At 33.7% G+C, this 17,510-nt stretch overlaps 3 protein-coding genes across 3 annotated transcripts; 1 reads left to right on the top strand and 2 right to left on the bottom strand.

Moving 5' to 3' along the window:
- The first annotated feature begins 2,401 nt into the window (after nt 1–2,401).
- Nucleotides 2,402–4,267, top strand: LOC122280813 (transcription factor MYB1-like). Its single transcript, XM_043091856.1, has 3 exons — nt 2,402–2,883; nt 3,031–3,160; nt 3,416–4,267. Exons 1-3 carry the CDS (start codon nt 2,751–2,753, stop codon nt 4,062–4,064), a joined length of 912 nt encoding a protein of 303 aa, XP_042947790.1. The 5' UTR covers nt 2,402–2,750; the 3' UTR covers nt 4,065–4,267.
- Nucleotides 4,268–8,940: 4,673 nt separating this feature from the next.
- LOC122303247 (pentatricopeptide repeat-containing protein At1g77405-like) lies at nt 8,941–9,936 on the bottom strand. The gene is made up of 2 exons (XM_043114926.1): nt 9,735–9,936; nt 8,941–9,241 (listed from the first exon to the last, which is right to left on the bottom strand). Exons 1-2 carry the CDS (start codon nt 9,788–9,790, stop codon nt 9,031–9,033), a joined length of 267 nt encoding a protein of 88 aa, XP_042970860.1. The 5' UTR covers nt 9,791–9,936; the 3' UTR covers nt 8,941–9,030.
- A 6,540-nt stretch (nt 9,937–16,476) lies between these two features.
- Nucleotides 16,477–17,172, bottom strand: LOC122300788 (protein FAR1-RELATED SEQUENCE 5-like). The gene has a single exon (XM_043111677.1). It carries the CDS (start codon nt 17,170–17,172, stop codon nt 16,477–16,479), a length of 696 nt encoding a protein of 231 aa, XP_042967611.1.
- Nucleotides 17,173–17,510: the final 338 nt, after the last annotated feature.

Below are 17,510 nucleotides of genomic sequence, written 5' to 3'. Positions count from 1 at the left end.
TATTTATCAATACTTGTTGGTATGGTTTCGCTTTAAAAGCTATCGCTATTCCTGCCGACAATATCGTATTATATACTTTACCAACGCAATAATTGTCAGATTCGCATTGTCTGTGTATAAATATACACACGCGCGTGCTATATATATATATAAGTTTTGTTATAATTTTTATATAAATATTGATTTATTTATATTTAAAATTTAAATTAATACTATTTTTAATAAAATATATTTTTTGACCAATCACATCACATTAATATACAGATTAGTATATAATTATATTTACAATTATATTTTTTCTATATATATATATAATTGAAGTGCATTTTTTTCTTACTCCCCGCCGGTTAAAAGTCGTCTCCTTAAGCCAACATTGTGGGTTCTTCAAGGGTAACTACTACGCACGGTATAATGTATATGGTAACAAAATTGTTTTTAAGTATTTTTAGATATTGTATTTGTAAATATTATTTAAATATAAAATATTATTTAATTATAAATTTTTATACTTAATTATTATAATTTTTTTAGACCCTCAAATAAAGCATAAAAATAATATTATTATTTGAAATTTTAAAATAAAAATTATATTCAAACGACTTTTTAACATTAAATTATTTTTATTTAATTTTTTTCTTTCTTTTTTAAAAACACAATAATATATTCTAGTTCATTTTATTTTATTACTATTTATTCATATACCGGAATGCTTTTAAGAATTTTGATCTCGAAACCATGAAACGACGTGCATGTTGCTAAGTTGCCATTGTTTTTAGTTTTGAATTTTAAAGTTTCGAGCGGTAAATTGGATTGAGTCCTTGACTACTCAGTCCAGTACTTTACTACCAATTAATGTTATGCCATGGGTCAACTAAAAGACCCCCGAATGCATGTGGAGGCCATCATTTCACCGCAAGTTGAAAACGATAATTGATACTAATTTCTACACAAATATCATGTGTTTTTCCTTTTTATTTTTTATTTTTTATTTTTGGGTTATTACTTTTGTATTTTTATCGTTGAACGGTAGCAGCAGCCTCCAGGGAACGACAACCGGGTTAGCCATCTATTCTAGACTCTAGGCTATTGCGTGGCAGATCTAGCACCAAAGGTCCGGAGTAGGTACCGATCAAACTCATAAAAGGTATCAACAGTGCAAATTTTTTTTTTTAAAAGCATTTTTCATTTTTTTTTAAATATCAAAAAATAAAAAATACAATATTAAAAAATAAATAAACATAAATTCTATATAAAAAAAAAGGGTAGAGATAATAGATACACTTGCTCGATGTTACTACCATTTTCCAGTTTATATAACAAAAGGGAGAAGACAAGTTCGTATACAATGCAAAAAGTAACACAAATAATAAGGTAGTAAGGGACAAGAATGTATGTTTCGTTGATGAAATGCAAGGACGTACAAGTACATATTCGAGCATGAGGTTTTAAGCCTGTGTTATCCTATATATGTTTTGCGATCGATGTAATAATAATGTTGTTAACCGTCAAGACGAGGATAATTGGCAAGAAGACGAAGATAATATACATAGGCATGCATGCAGAGAATCTTCTCAAATATCAGATCGAATATTCAAAACAGTCCAATGATTCAAAGTTAGTACTGCTGCCACCACGTGACGAAATAATGTACACAATACAAGCTATTGTGTTGGACATTCTAGTGACTTCTAGTGCTGAAACAGTAGATGAGTGTGCATGTGCCATAAACTATCATATACAGTCCGTTCAATTTTATTTTATTTTATTTTTTTTTTGGAGCATAGCTTCACGATCATGTCTCTTCATATTTCAACAAACTTTCAAGAGCATGTGAGAAGGTTAGCTTGAGAGAAATTAGCCGCCATGAGATAAAGGAGGAGCATGCATGACCAGTACTACTCTTATTAATTACATAGGTAGAAGGGCAGGTGCGTGTATTTATTAGGATATTTTATATATTATTATTATTATTATCTTCAAATATATACAAATATATATATATATATATAAAGAGGCCATGAAATGACTATGAAGGTTTATATATATAAATATATATATATCCCCATCAGCATACAAGTCTTCGTGGACAATCTCGTAACTTAAAGTCATGAAACATAATGCCATAAAGATAATAATCCGTACATATTTTTGGAGCTAGCATAGCCATCTGATTCGCGTGTGGCTGTGGAGATTTCAACAAACTTTCAAGAGCGTGTGAGAAAGTTAGCTTGAGATGGAGAAAGCAGCCATGAGTGTCTTTGCCTGGGGTAGAAGGGCAGGTGCAAAATCATGTATTAATTATTTATGGAGAGTTTTTATTAGCTTTCACATGTAAAGCTAGCTACTCATTATATATTCCTTACGCTCGGAGGAATGCCATCACCACCCACGAATACAATAGGTAAATTATCAATGTGGTGGACAAAGTGATGGTCCCCTGATTCACATGCAGCCTATTACATACTAGAATTTTGGGGTTTTTTTTATCGTTTTATTATTTATTTTTTCTAAACTCTGAAGATGGGACATGGTGACGATATCAGTGGGAGCCTTTAAAGGTCATGCCCTCTACCATTCTAGGGGACTATATAAATTAAAACATCGATCTACTATCCCTCATCTCCAAGCTTAGAGGGCCTCGCAGTATTCTCTCTCATGTCCAGAGTAAATTAACCAGTACTGGACACTGTGAGAAAGAGAGAGAGAGAGAGAGAGAGAGGCCTAGGGATTCTTGGAGATTGACTCAGAATATGGGAAGGAATCCTTGTTGTTCAAAGGAGGGCTTGAACAGAGGAGCATGGACGGCTATGGAAGACAAAATACTCAAAGAATACGTCAGAATTCATGGCGAAGGAAAATGGAGAAGCGTTCCCAAAAGAGCAGGTTAGATAGTACTACTCCTGCTAACGAAAAGTTCTTTTTGTTCTTTCCAATTACAAAAAAATCTAGAAATTTTTTTTTTTTTTTTTTTTTTTTTTGGGTTCAACAAGTGAGAGAAAAAAAAATATTAAAAATTGGTGAGTTATGCAGGGCTTAAGAGATGTGGGAAGAGTTGCAGGCTAAGGTGGTTGAATTATCTGAGACCTGATATTAAGAGAGGCAACATATCCAATGACGAAGAGGAGCTCATTATCAGGCTTCACAAACTCTTAGGGAACAGGTTTGGTGAAATAACTCGTATTAATTAACCAGTTAGCTAGGCAAACGTCAGTATTTTACTGAACTTGCTTTAACACAATCTTCCCCCTTCTCCCCCCCGCCCCTCCAAAAAAAAAAAAAAAAAAAAAACCCAAAAACAGTCTCCCCTTAAACATAATGTTTCAAATCAAGTAATGCAAAAGCGATCATATCTTAAACAGCATGTAGGCAGAAACATCCATCCTGAAAATGTATGTGTGGCTGATGTATATTGTAGATGGTCTTTGATAGCTGGGCGGCTTCCAGGCCGAACAGACAATGAAATCAAAAACTACTGGAACACCAACATTGGAAAGAAAGTCCAAGGTCACTCAGACCCCACCTTCAAACGGAGACCATCAAATCAAGCACAAGGAAACCTAATTCCCGCTAAGGAATCTGGCTCAGCTGCTCCACCTAAAGCAATTATGGGCTCAGATGTCATACGTACCAAGGCAACAAGGTGTACCAAAGTTGTCCTCACCTCTGGACCACAAGATCAATCGGGCGATCATGATCATCAACTTGACATTAAGCTTCATGATTTGATTGAACCCAGCAGCACTTTAGGTGATCATGTCGACTCAGCTGATTTTTCAAAATTCAAATTGGAGGAAAATAATTCGTCAAACTTCCTGGAGGACTTTGAGATGGATGAAAATTTCCTATCAGATTTTCTCGACATGGATTTCTCGCAGCTTCCTTGTTTCGAAAATAACGAGGGGGACACTATTATTACTAACACCGGTGACAAAGACCAGCCATCACCAACATGTAATCATCAGAGTACTACTACTACCCTTTTGGTTCCTGAAGAAGAAAAGATGCATGGCTCGGATTTTCAGCCCATGGCTCCTCTGACTGAGTCTGAATTGGATTGGATCTAAGACACATACGAAACGTTAGTACTCCAAGCTAATTATCTAGTACGTAGCGAGTGCCGGGTGGCATGCATATATATATAATCCGAATTGGAGTACTGCGCTCAAAATTGCATCTATTGGGCTTGTAAACTATGTAATTAATCTGTCATAATCTCCTTAAAAGTAGTTCTGAACTGGGCATGTGAATCTTGGGTGTCCAAAATAAATCGCTGTGCATTCCAAACATATATATATATATATATATGCCAGTCAAGTCCAGCAATTCTGCAAGGAATTATGTTACTTTCAGATTGTCCTGCCGTCCTATTTTGGCATGCAATATACACATTAATGGGGCCTATAATTTAAATTTTGCTTTGAATTCTACTAAAGATTTCTTAACACGCGTACATATATATATAAAATAAATAACATATAATATAGGTATATATGTATACGCAAGATATAATTTATTTTATCCTACTTAATACATATATATATATATATGTGTGTGTGTGTGTGTGTTTGTGTGTGTATAATTGGGGTGGACCCATAATGGTGACAAGGTGACAAAAACTGATATTGAAGGGACCGGTTTTCATAATCAAAAATTCTATGTGCAGTCTTTTTTATCCACTCTTTTGTACACTCCAGTGATATGATTGGTTGGATATTAAAAAAAAATTAATCCAGCCAATCATTTCAGTGGAGTGCGCAGAGAGTACACAAAAGTGACTGTATGTAGCATTGCTCTTTCATAATTGCTTTAGTTCTTTTCGAAATATATTCAACACTCAAAACTTGTCGCGTGCATGGGTGGTTGCTGACATTTTTTTATCTACAAAAGGTGTCACTACAGCCACGTCGAGAGGGATTCTTCCGATAATGCAAACTGTTGTATTTTTATACATTTTGTCTATATTTTTAATTTTTTTAAAAGAAAATTATAATATCAATAAAAAAAATACTTATTTAATTATTAAATAAAAATACAAAATACAAAAAATAGTAAAGAGAAATGCTCGAAACCTATTATTAGGGAAATCCTAAACATTTCTCATCTACAAAGCCACTAATGTGTAATCTAACATCTTCCTATATTATAAGAGAAATATTTTTTACAGTCAGCGTGTAGTCATGGAGAAAAAAATGAATTAATACGAAATATACATGAAAAAAAAATTATTTTTTTAACTTTTTTTTATTTATGTTAATATACAATATAGTAAATATAATTCGAGTCTAACAATGTAGGGCGCGCAGTGCTACTTTTACTGACAATGGGTCCCGAAATGTGTAATCCTTTTTTTTATTTTACTTTTTTTCATGCATTAAAAAAAATTACAACATCATTAAAAAAGAAATATTCTTAATCCATGCATTAAAAAAAATTACAACATCATTAAAAAAGAAATATTCTTAATCATAAAGTAAAAATAAATAAAAATTAAAAAAAAAAAGGAACTATTATTGGTAAGAATAGCTTTTTCCAACAATGTATGACCACGTACATACGCGTCTTCTGCACACATACACTAGAGATCATCTGCCGCTGGCTCCAAAAGTAGACCCAACTACCAGCCATTGCTTATCAAATAATGGTCGTTGCTAATAAGATCATGAGTATCTGTTGGGAAAGGAAACATTCACTTTTGCCATGCACCTCATGGAACATTCTTGAACCCTGTTGAATATTTGACGGGTGCTTCTGTAATATACAATAGCTACCGTAATATACAATAGTCTTTACACAAATACCATAGCCAGCATTCAGGAAACAAATCCCGAACAAAATTCCAGTTAGAGATCGATCGTTTCCTTTGCATTGTTTCTCGTACCTAGAACATGGTGTGTTGTCTCATGAATTGAACCACATGCGTTGTCCGTCTCGGATTTGGAATAGTAAATCACGTGACAAGAGCTGTGTGAGTTGGTGGTTGTTTTTGGGGAAACACGTGCCTCCTTTCTCGGGGGTAGATACGAATAGTCCCCGTAGATGACGTCCTCTCATCTCGGTCCTTGTCCAAGGGTTGAAAAATACATGGCACTTACAGCAGAGCAGAGAAAATAAATTAAAATAACAATATGTTGATTAATAAATCAATAACTCGTTAGTTAACAACCACCAGTCACGTTACAGCCCCCTTGAGTAATTAATTGCTTTGATAATGACAATTACAGATTATATTCCTAATTTATTAATTTAAAAAATCACGTCGGAGGAATATCCCATAATTATTGAATTTGTTTGTTTTGTTATCTCCATTCCGACCCCGACCTAAAATTAAAACAAAATAATTTGAGAATAAAACGACGGAAATATATATATATATATAAATAATTGCAATGAGCACGTGATTAATTAGGTTAAGAAAACCTGGAAGAATTTATATATTTTCTTAATTAATTTCAGTGCGACATAAGATAAATACAAATTTACAAAACAGGCCTGGGGCTCCACCAATTATTACAATGAATCAATCACATGATGTTTAAAGATATTATATCTCATTAATTTCCAGCATTTTTTTTTATTATTATTGATAATGGCAATAATTTTATAATAATTGACTACAACGGAATTTCACTTTGTGAGTTTAAAAAGTTGATATAATTCACATTTTGATTTCAAACGATAATTACGTTCTCACGTGACTTTCCTACCTATGTCAACTTTATGTACTACTCTATTTTCTCGAACAGTATTATTCGGTAAAGATATAAATTCTTTCGTAAAAAAGTAAGTCTCATTAAAAAATAATAATTTTTTTTTTTTTTATAAAGACTTATAAAAAATTGGTTTAATTAAAATTTGTATAAATTATTTCTTTTTTTTTTATCTATATATCTTTTAGTATGAAAATATAAAACATCAACACTGATCAATTTACTTCAATTTTCTTGACTTTTTTTCTCTGTGTTTTTGGACAAAATTACTGAATAGTTAATTAAATATAAAAGGAAGTAAAACTACACATACACGACCTTTTAAATCATTCTTTATACAACTATATTTTAAATTATGAGTATTTTTATAAAATAATTTATAAAAAAATCAATTTCTTTATATACCTTTATTTTAAAATATTATTATATAATGGGTTGTAAAAATAGTGGTATGTACGTGTATCATTATTAAAAAATGAATGAATTTACATCTAATATGAGGTGATACATTAATTTGCACACTTCCGATCATGATTTCTCCCCTATTCATTTCATTCATTCTCCAAAAGAATATTTTTTTAACAACAAAAAAAAAGAAAAGTAAACGAATGCTAGATATTTAAAAACAAAGAAAACATTTTTGCCCATTAATTCCACCTTAATTACGAGACAATTCCAATATCCATTGCTTTCCTTTTCATTGTCGAAAAGATTGCGAGATAATAGTACCAACCAAAGTTTTGAAATCCGTTCCGGAAACCATTCCGGTTGAGGTACTGGAACGGAATATTTCGGTACCGGTACGTTTCGGTGTACCGTTTCGGGATTAATTATATATTATATATAAATATTTATATGTATATATAAACTAACAATTAATAAAATAAATACATATATGTAAGTGTGTGATATGTATATGTGTATATATATAGAAGAATTAAAGATTTATAAAATGAATATATATTGAAAAAATTCACAAACTTGAGTTAAGACATAAAAATAAAGGAAAAAAATTAAAGAATAGAAAAATTATTAAAAGTAACAATACTTCTAATGCACGGAAATGGGTATTTGAATTCTTAAAGTACAATTTTATTCATTATTTTTTAACTTATTTAAAAGTTTTTTTTTTTTTTTGAATTCCGGCCGGAATTGACCGGAACGGCCGGAATTTAACCGGAATGGTCGGAATTTGACCCGGAACGGAACAGATATCAATCCCATTCTGGTCACTGTTCTGGCACAAAAAATTCCGACCATTCCGACCAGAACGGAACGAATTTTAAAACTTTGGTACCAACCCCACCTCTTCAAAAAAGACTATGCCCAACTGCAAAACATTTGCCCATTATAAACAGGGACCTACGTACCTCGTAGTGGTTAATTTGACATTGACAAGAACGGGACCTTTCATGTCTCTTAAAAGTAATGTTCCTTTCATGACTCGGTGCCCCTTAAGTCGTCACAGTGACACCATCTTCCATCCTGATGATCGGTACACTAAAGTACTCTTCCTGTAATGATTCCACATGGCTATTCCCATGCACATGTTCTTATCACCCAGCTATCAATGCCAGGTGCAAATCAACAATAGTTTGTAGTAATCATTGAGCATCACCATAATCGTGTGTATTACCGCATGCAATCGATTATATATGTTCAAATTCTATTTATTTTATTTTTATTAATCGAACTCGTTCACGAGCTATCTTATGACTTTATTTATTTCTTAAATCGATGGGATTTGTTATTAAAAGCTTATGTGAACTACTTAATTATGTTAAGATTATGACGTTACTAGGTATATTCAAGTCATCATGAATGAAGTTGCGAAAGTTATTTGAGAAACTTCATACACAAGTGATTATGAATTTATATAAGAAGAAATTATATTTTTAATTCGGTATGTAGAGCACATTTAATAAAATACTTAAAAGCACTAGTAGCAACCTAACTAAAATTTGGCCAAATTTTAAATAGGAAATTCACTTTTGAAAATTTAACTAGCAAACTTTTTAATAATATCAAATAATAAACTCTCAAATCTATCACTATTTTATTAAAATATTGATTCTATCATTTTCATTTATTTTAATTCCAATTGTAATTAAAATATTTATTCATTATTAAAAAGTACATATTAATTTTTTAACGTTTATATTATTCTAACGGATATAATTTTTTTACGGTTCTTTTTTTCTAACGGTCATATTCTAACAAAAAAACAAATCTCTAACCAATATTCTTTCAATCCAAATACCATAACCAAAAAACGAAAAAATAGAATTCATGTCGTGTGTTCAAACAACATGCACAAAATCCTTCAATATACACCCATCTGAGCATCGATGATCATGTCATAAGTTAGCTCATTCACCTTACACTCTGCCTTCACCATCCTTCTATGCATATACAAAGCTCGACCAATCTCGTTCGTTTTACAAAGTCCATCAATAAGAGCCCCATATATGATCACACTCTCTCCAAGTCTCTTCTCACACAGTTTATCAAACAGTTGAAGCGTACAATGAACCCTATCATAATTACACAAACCATTAACCAAAGTACCTACTATCACCACATTCGGCTCAAAGACCCTCTTCATAATCTCCCCAAACAGCCCAAATCCATAATCCACAACATTGATCAAGTTGCACCAACAATTAATCAAAAGAAAGGACCACCAAAAGAAACCAAAAAAAAAAAAAAAAGTTTTATGAAGGAACATTCAAGTCACGGACCATCAGTGTATAACATTCAAGTTGACACTACCTTAAAAGAGGAAGGAACTTATTATGCTCGTATTAAGCTCAAGGACCACCAAAAAAAAAAATCTCAAATAACCAATAGAACCTCAGGAACGAAAAGGTAAAACAGGGTCGATGGTGGAAGTAGAACCGAGAAAGAAAAAACAACCACAAGGACTTGAAAAAATCTAAAATCTAGAAACATGTAGAAATAGAAAAAAACCTAAAAAAATAACAGAAAAAGAAAAAAAAATGAGAGCTAGCGGTTGCATGGGCTTACTGGAACAGGCAAACAACGGCGACTGTTGCAGGCGGTGACGATGGACACTTTAGCATTGGGTTAACAACGGCTGTTTTGAAGAAAGAAGGCTATGATTGTTCTTCAATTTTTGGGTGACTTCAGCATGTTTGGGAGCCTTTTCCAAGAGATGCTTTATGGTGGAAGAGCCTTTTTATGCGCGATGAACATACAAGCGGAAAGCAATTTTTTATACATGAAAAGTTATTTGGCGATGAAAGGGAATGGCCAAATTATTTGGCGTAGCTGGTTTTTAAGCAATTTAGCTAAATTTTGGCCACAATTTGACTATATCTATCTCACTAGTAGTGCTCTTATATAATATAATTTTATTTGAAAAATAAATTTTAAAATTTAAATATTATGAATCAAGTATTATAATTTAGATGATATAAATGATATGCTCTACATATTAACTTGAGAATATAATAACTCCGTATATAAATATATTCCAATAAATTGTTTATAAATTTAGACATTTATATTGAGATTATAGTTATAATGATTAAATGGTATGGCATCAATGGCAGACCGATTTTGATCTAAGCCCCTCAAATTTTTTTGAAAAATTAAAATATACCCTAGTTTGTAATCATAATTTTATAAATATATAAAATGGCCTTCCAAAAAAATGTAAATCCCCATATACTTTGCAAAATTTTATAAAATTTTAATATATTTAAAAATGTCTATCTAATATACTTAGAAATGTGTTGTGAAGTATTGTATACTTATTTTGAAAAAGAATGTAAATCCTAGGGGTTAAGACCGACTAATTTTATAAATGCTTAAAACTGGCCGAAATAGGTTGGTTAAGGGGGAGAAAATAGGCAATGTCGGTCTCGGTGTGATTTTGGTCAATTCGCCGGTTTCTAGTCGGTTATGCAAACACGAACTTAAAGTTACAAACCTAGAAAATGACCTAGGTCCAAAACAATCGGCAATGTATCATGATCCCCGATTGGTAACAGAAGCAACAAATATGGAAAATTTAAAAAATATACTACATATTCATTGATTTATATTGTAAACTTTCATTTGAAACAAACTCAAAAAATAAAAATCATACCGACATATGGATATATAAATTCAGAAAGAGTGATCGAATGTGAGCTATAAAAATGATATTAAGGTGATGTGGGTCTCACCAGCAGCATGAAAGAGGAGAGAGGATGTGCGGCACTACGTTGCCAGCTTGTATTAAACCAAATGAGAAAGAGAGAGAGTCTAAAAGAGAAAATGAGAAAAAGAGAATAAGGAGAAGGAAGGGGTGGGAAAAGAGGTAATAAACCCTAAATTCAAACGACATCGTTTTATGTATTAAACCAAATGGCATCGTTGCGTATTATTATTATTATTTTTCTAAAACTCAAGTGTAAAACGACATCATTTGACTTACTATTAAACATTGTCATTTTACGTAAGATATATATAAGAAATATATATATATACTATTGGTTGGTTCAACGATTTGACATTGGTACAAATCGGGATCAAATCGGCCGATGTCGGTGTTAGCAAATTCCTACCGCCTACGGGTGTAAAAGTAAACCAAAAAATTGGCCCAGACCGGACCAGACTAGTTGGTTCAGTCCGGTTTTCGACCGATTCAGTCCATAATCGATTTCTTCATTTTAAAAACCGGTCAAATCCAATCCAGAATTAGTTTTACGTTTTCCAACATCAGACCAGACCGGTCAACATATTAGATATATTTTATTAATTTTTAATTTTTTATATATTAGATATATAATTATGTATGAAATAATGGATTATAATTTATAACATAGCATTTTAATATTAAACATAAATATTTATTTAATCATATGTTTTAAATATAAAAATATATATATTTATTAGGTAATATATATAAGTCATATGAATATATATATTTTATTACCTAATAAATTTTTAACATATTTTTTTTTATAAATAATTAATAATACTAATATATTTAATATATTAAAACCGAAAAATGGTACCAAATCTGTAAAATCGAAAGTATGATTTAGAGAAGTAATCGATGCATAATTAATTTTAAAAAATATAAAATCAGTGTTACCTTTTAAGTTTTATACAAAATTGAATTAAATCAGACGAATTATATTTCTACTACCGCCAGCCGCCGGTTCTACACCAGCCCCCATGAGTGACAGCCAGTCTAACCGGGTCTTGTACGCCTATAGTGAATTGCATATTTATTCATCCGTACTTTATGATTGCGTATATGATTTTACGAAAATGCTAAACATCCCCGCGGTGCGTCCCCTTTGCGTCCCCGTTGCCTACGTGGCAACTTAAATGTAAACGACGCCGTTTTGGTTTTCGAATCCCATCGGTGGCTTTCCCTTTCCCATACTTCAAATGTTTGTTCTCATCTCTCTCTTCTCTCTCGTCCTTTTCGTCTCTCTCTTCTCTCTCGTCCTCTCTTCTCACACGAACCGAACCCTAACCCTCGCATCTCCCTACCGACCGAACCCTAACCCTCTCATCTCCCTCGCATCGCTCCCTCTCATCTCCCTACCGAACCCTAACCCTCTCATCTCCCTCGCATCTCTCCCTCTCATCTCTCATTTCTCATCATCCCTCTCAACCCTAACCCTAACCCACACGAACCCGTGAACCCACTCGCCCTCCCTCTCCCCATCGTCCTCCCAGAGAACCCACTCAGTCTTCACCCCGTGCTCTCCCCCAAACCTCCATCCCTGTCGTCTTGATACCTGAGGTCGTGACGGGACACGAACCCACGACCCTCAAGGCACGAATCTCTCCCAAAGAACCCTCAAGGCACGAATTTATGTACTTCTTTGAAATGGTTTTGGTTTGTTTTAACGTTTTTCTAGAATTTATTTTCTGCTTGGTTGGGTTTGATTGGATTGAGTTTTGGGTATTATTGGCGGACTGGGATCTTAGAAGCTGCTGTAGCTCTGTTTGGTTGCTGAGAGAATGTGGGAAAGAGGGAACAACTATCATTGTGTCTTTTGAATATTGTCGAATGTGCTACTGTCATTTCTTCGAGCCTGATGTTTGTGTTTTTATGGTTTGTGCACAGAAATTTCATATAGCTTTATTATCTCATTTATTTGATCTGTTTGAGATGAGTGGTTTTAATACTTACTGCATATGGCTGCTGCGAAAATTTGTGGAAAATTTGTTACATTACAGAAAAAAAATATTGATGTGAAGGATAGCATCGGGTAGGAATGAAATTAGGGAGGTTTGGGAGAACTAGGAAAATAAAAGCCCCTTTCTACCATATGCCTGAAACTAATTATTGATTTCAAGTCAATGTTTTTCCTTAGTTTTACTAGCAACAGCAAGGCTTCAAGGTTGTTGATTGGATGGTTTTTCACAATAATTTTCTGTTTAGTGATTATTGAATCTCAATTATAAATGTGCAGTTGAATGGTCGTTAAGTTGTTGGTTTTTCCTTACTTGCACTTCAAGGCTTGAAGGTAGTTGATTGGATGGTTTATCCTTAGTTTTTATGTTTAGTGATTATTGAATCTCAATTATAAATGTGCAGTTGAATGGTCGTTAAGTGCTTGGTTTTTCCTTAGTTGCACTTCAAGGCTTCAAGGTAGTTGATTGGATGGTTTATCCTTAGTTTTTCTGTTTAGTGATTATTGAATCTCAATTATAAATGTGCAGTTGAATGGTCGTTAAGTGCTTGGTTTTTCCTTAGTTGCACTTCAAGGCTTCAAGGTAGTTGATTGGATGGTTTATCCTTAGTTTTTCTGTTTAGTGATTATTGAATCTCAATTATAAATGTGCAGTTGAATGGTCGTTAAGTGCTTGGTTTTTCCTTAGTTGCACTTCAAGGCTTGAAGGTAGTTGATTGGATTGTTTATCCTAAGTTTTTATGTTTAGTGATTATTGAATCTCATTTATAAATGTGCACTTGAATGGTCGTTAAGTGCTTGGTTTTTCCTTAGTTGCACTTCAACGCTTCAAGGTAGTTGATTGGTCTGTTTATCCTTAGTTTTTCTGGTTTGTTTATCCAGAATTTTTCTGTTTAGTGATTATTGAATCTCAATTATAAATGTGCACTTGAATGGTCGTTCAGTAACCAAGTATTTCCCTAGAAGTAACCACCTGGGTCTTTTATGTATTTCTGAAATCCGGGCCTCCTTTCACTAACTTATCTTCATTAAAAAAAGTTGAAAATTACTAACTAATTATATTATGAATAATACTTTCTAAACTTGCTGCTCTTCATTAATCTGTCAAAACTTCCCGCTCTTCATTAATTATTCCATCATTATTCAACTGTTATTCAATTGATTTATGGGGGTTCATATTAGAATGTCAAAATCATCGCCATCAATATCTTCATCATCTTTTCCCAAACGTAGTTTGGGAAAAGAATTGTGCTTTTGCAAGCTGGAAGCCACATTGAAATGGTCAACGACTACAAAAAACCCAAGAAGACCCTTCTTAGGGTGTTCAAAGTATAATACCCAGGTAAGTAAAATGTTTGTTGCCTAAAATATTTTATATAAGCATTAATAAACTGCACAGTTCCTCTTTTCTAATATAAACATGAAAATGTGCAGGGCTTACCATATTGTGGCTTTTTCAAGTGGTTGGATGGTAATGAAGTGATGGAGCTACAAGTTCAAGAAAGAATTGATGAACTTTTAAAGAAAGAGAAAGATGTAGAGAACATACTTCAGATGCTGGAAAAGAGGGAGATTGAGCTCCATAAGATAGTGGATCGCCTCGAGAGGGTAAGCATGATGCTGTCCAATAAAAGCGACGAGGTTACGCAAAAGGAGTTGCTGCTCAATGCACAAGAAGCTAGAAGAAGGGGGTTGTGCACGCTATTTTGGATTTACTGTTGTTTTGTATTTGTACATGCATTTTACCTAGTGTTATATAAGTGAATTTGGGATTGTTGTTAACTAGTAACATGATATTTTGTGGACGTAAATCCTAGTTATGTAACTCTGATTCGTACAATGTAATGCTTGGTCTGCTGGGTACTTGTTTCTGTGGTAGAGAATAGAAAATGTAACTCTGCCCAAATGCTTGGTTGGAATGAAATTGTGCACCCCAGGGATGTTTAGAATTTTCCTTATGGTCATGGATATGTATCATTATTTCTTTTATATTGTGATGGAAGATATAGGGAGTTGAGATGTTCTTTTTGGTAGGCATTAGAATGCATTCTCTTATGTTATATAGTGCTTGAACTTAGAAGGGGGTTCGGATTCCAGCTGCTAATATTTTCTAGCAGCAAATAGGTCTATCTGTTTTGACAGAATAATTCAAAAATTGACCATTACCATAACCATCAGTTGATCCTCATGCAACATCAATAACTAGCAGCACGTAAAATCTGTTGTAACCTATGGATAGAATAGGTTTATTTTCCATTTGAAGGATACATACGGCTAACTAATTTAGTGTTAGTCATAAATCAAACAGTCATTTTACATCAAATTATGTAAAGCACGTAAATGTCTCTGCCTTTAACAAAGCACGTAAAATCCTGGAGGACTTCATCCTCAACCATGGTAATGCACGTAAAATCGTGCAGCACTTTCCAGCACCATGGTAATTGTTTATCAATCTTTTTTTTCTTCATATCTGGTTCTTCAGTAAACATGATATTACTCTGACCACCAGCAGGCTGTAAAATTGATAAACAAAGATAAGAATTAGTTTATGGATCTGAGAGGCAAAGATGTGAAAAATAGGGAGGAAAAAAAATAACACATCATTTTGAGGAAAATTTTCCCCTTCATCCACCTATAAAATAACAAAATCTTTTTCTCCAGCACCACCAAATAAGGATTCATGGTGGTTATGGGATGATTGCAATTGAACTTTTCCTTCAAATTCCAAGCTATAAATGCAATAAATGCCATGCATGCCAAAAATAGTAATTCCATTAACCAACATGCCAAAAAGAGCCTAGCCAACATGATGGATTTCTGATGCCCACCACCCTCATATTTTACAGCCATTGCAAAGAGATAAAGGAAATACCTGTATTAAATCCAAATACAAATATTCCAGCCATAAAATATAATTCTCATTGCAACGGTTGTGAGCCGTCCAACCCATATCGATCCAATTGTGATCCATCCAACTCAACTTGCATCTGTAAATAATAAACATAAATATTAATCGTACTAATAAATATAAGTATTAAAGTAGGCAAAGATAAATTGCACAAATCCACTTACGCTTTCTTGACTCTGCATCACACTTTGTCGGGCCTGTGTTGTAGTAATGTCTATACCCACACCTGAAATAGCCTGCTGCAAATTGGTCTAAGGTCAATATACAACCACCTTTTTAAACTTATTAATAAATATAAACTAATTAATATACTTGCATGTGTTCATATTTGGTTCGATCGATCTCAGAAGGGCCAAATAAACTCCTGCATACTTCCACAACAGATGTATGTCCTTTACTCACGGACCGGGTATCGCCTCCATCCCGCTAATTACCAAACAAATATACGTTATTAAGCTTTTAATAAAATGACTGGAAGACTCGAATAACATAAAATATTTTCACCTCTTTACGCTTCCCCTTTGCTGGTGCTTTCTTCAACTTTTTTTTTTGCTTTCCGCATGTCTATCTCCATCCTGGATACTCTTTTTAGAGATGGAGGTCTGCCTTTGCCTCGCACAACACGCGGGCTGTGTACTTCCCCAGAACACCCGACCGTAGTGTCATTTGCCGTGTCATTAGCATTAGAACCAATTTAAGTGAAAGATGGGGGTTCTTCATTGGCACGATAGAGCTCAATCATCGCATGTAACTTACTTCTCGCATCCTCAGTATGCTTTCTCGAACTAGCTGCATGAGTAATCATCTGATAATAAATGCTCAAAAGACTTGAATATCTATTAGCATCGGGTCGTTGGTCCCCTTCATCATAGCTACTGTGGATTAATGTGTATCGCCTTTTAATATCCTTCCTCCATCGATCTAAAATGTATATTTCCAGCAAATATCTAATATCGTTACATCGGAATACAGCCAAAATGTGCCGACATAATATTCCCCTCATCTCAAATAATCCACAAGAGCACTTTGCAACTGCATCAACCTCACTAAAGTCCACAAAATACGTAACCAACTTAGTGAACTCCTCCAAAGCTACTTCATCCTCAACCATATATGTCTTTATTGCACCATCACTTGGTGCTAACTTCGGATTCAAGTCAATGATACCGTTGACTTGTTGCTGAACTTCCTTGAACTTAGCAATCGTGTACAACTCTTGGAACCTCTTTTCAATCGGAGATCTAGATATGCAGGGAATTGTGACATTAAATGACTGGAAGTCTGCGAGATTTTCATTCTCAATTTTTTTTTTCAAGGCGTTATCAAATTGGTCTACAAACTCCTTTAAGTTTGTTCTAGAATGTACATAACCTTCAAAGAATGCATTCATGCTCTCGCTTCGCTGCGTTGTACTCATTCCAGCCCAAAAACACTCCTTCAAAAATGCTGGGACCCAATGTTCACGCTCAACGTATAGGCTCTGCAACCACACATTCTCATGCAAGTTGTAAGTGGTAAGCAACTCATCCCAACACTTCTCAAACTCATCAACACGTTGGGTGTCATATACGACTTTCATCAAGGCACTTTTCATCCCAGTTTTGTAGGAACCATATGAACCAAGTTTCTCGGGAACTTTCTTAAGTATATGCCAAAGACAAAATCTATGTGATGGGCCCCAAGGCAGATCAAGTCTTAAGGATCAATTACAAGATTAAGAGCCATGAA

This window comes from Carya illinoinensis, chromosome 1 (genome assembly GCF_018687715.1).
Source record: "Carya illinoinensis cultivar Pawnee chromosome 1, C.illinoinensisPawnee_v1, whole genome shotgun sequence".
Classification (NCBI taxonomy): Eukaryota; Viridiplantae; Streptophyta; class Magnoliopsida; order Fagales; family Juglandaceae; genus Carya; species Carya illinoinensis.
The sequence above is the reverse complement of the archived record's forward strand: the minus strand, read 5'-3'. Positions and strand labels throughout refer to the sequence as shown.

What these genes read in the sequence shown, in the direction of transcription:
- LOC122280813 (XM_043091856.1), top strand. Translation starts at nt 2,751, where the DNA reads ATGGGAAGGAATCCTTGTTGTTCAAAGGAGGGCTTGAACAGAGGAGCA. An exon ending in AAGCGTTCCCAAAAGAGCAG is followed by an intron (nt 2,884 to 3,030) that starts GTTAGATAGTAC and finishes TGAGTTATGCAG; the next exon opens with GGCTTAAGAGATGTGGGAAG. An exon ending in CACAAACTCTTAGGGAACAG is followed by an intron (nt 3,161 to 3,415) that starts GTTTGGTGAAAT and finishes TGTATATTGTAG; the next exon opens with ATGGTCTTTGATAGCTGGGC.
- LOC122303247 (XM_043114926.1), bottom strand. Translation starts at nt 9,790, where the DNA reads ATGCTAAAGTGTCCATCGTCACCGCCTGCAACAGTCGCCGTTGTTTGC. An exon ending in GCCGTTGTTTGCCTGTTCCA is followed by an intron (nt 9,242 to 9,734) that starts GTAAGCCCATGC and finishes TAATTATGATAG; the next exon opens with GGTTCATTGTACGCTTCAAC.
- LOC122300788 (XM_043111677.1), bottom strand. Translation starts at nt 17,172, where the DNA reads ATGAATGCATTCTTTGAAGGTTATGTACATTCTAGAACAAACTTAAAG.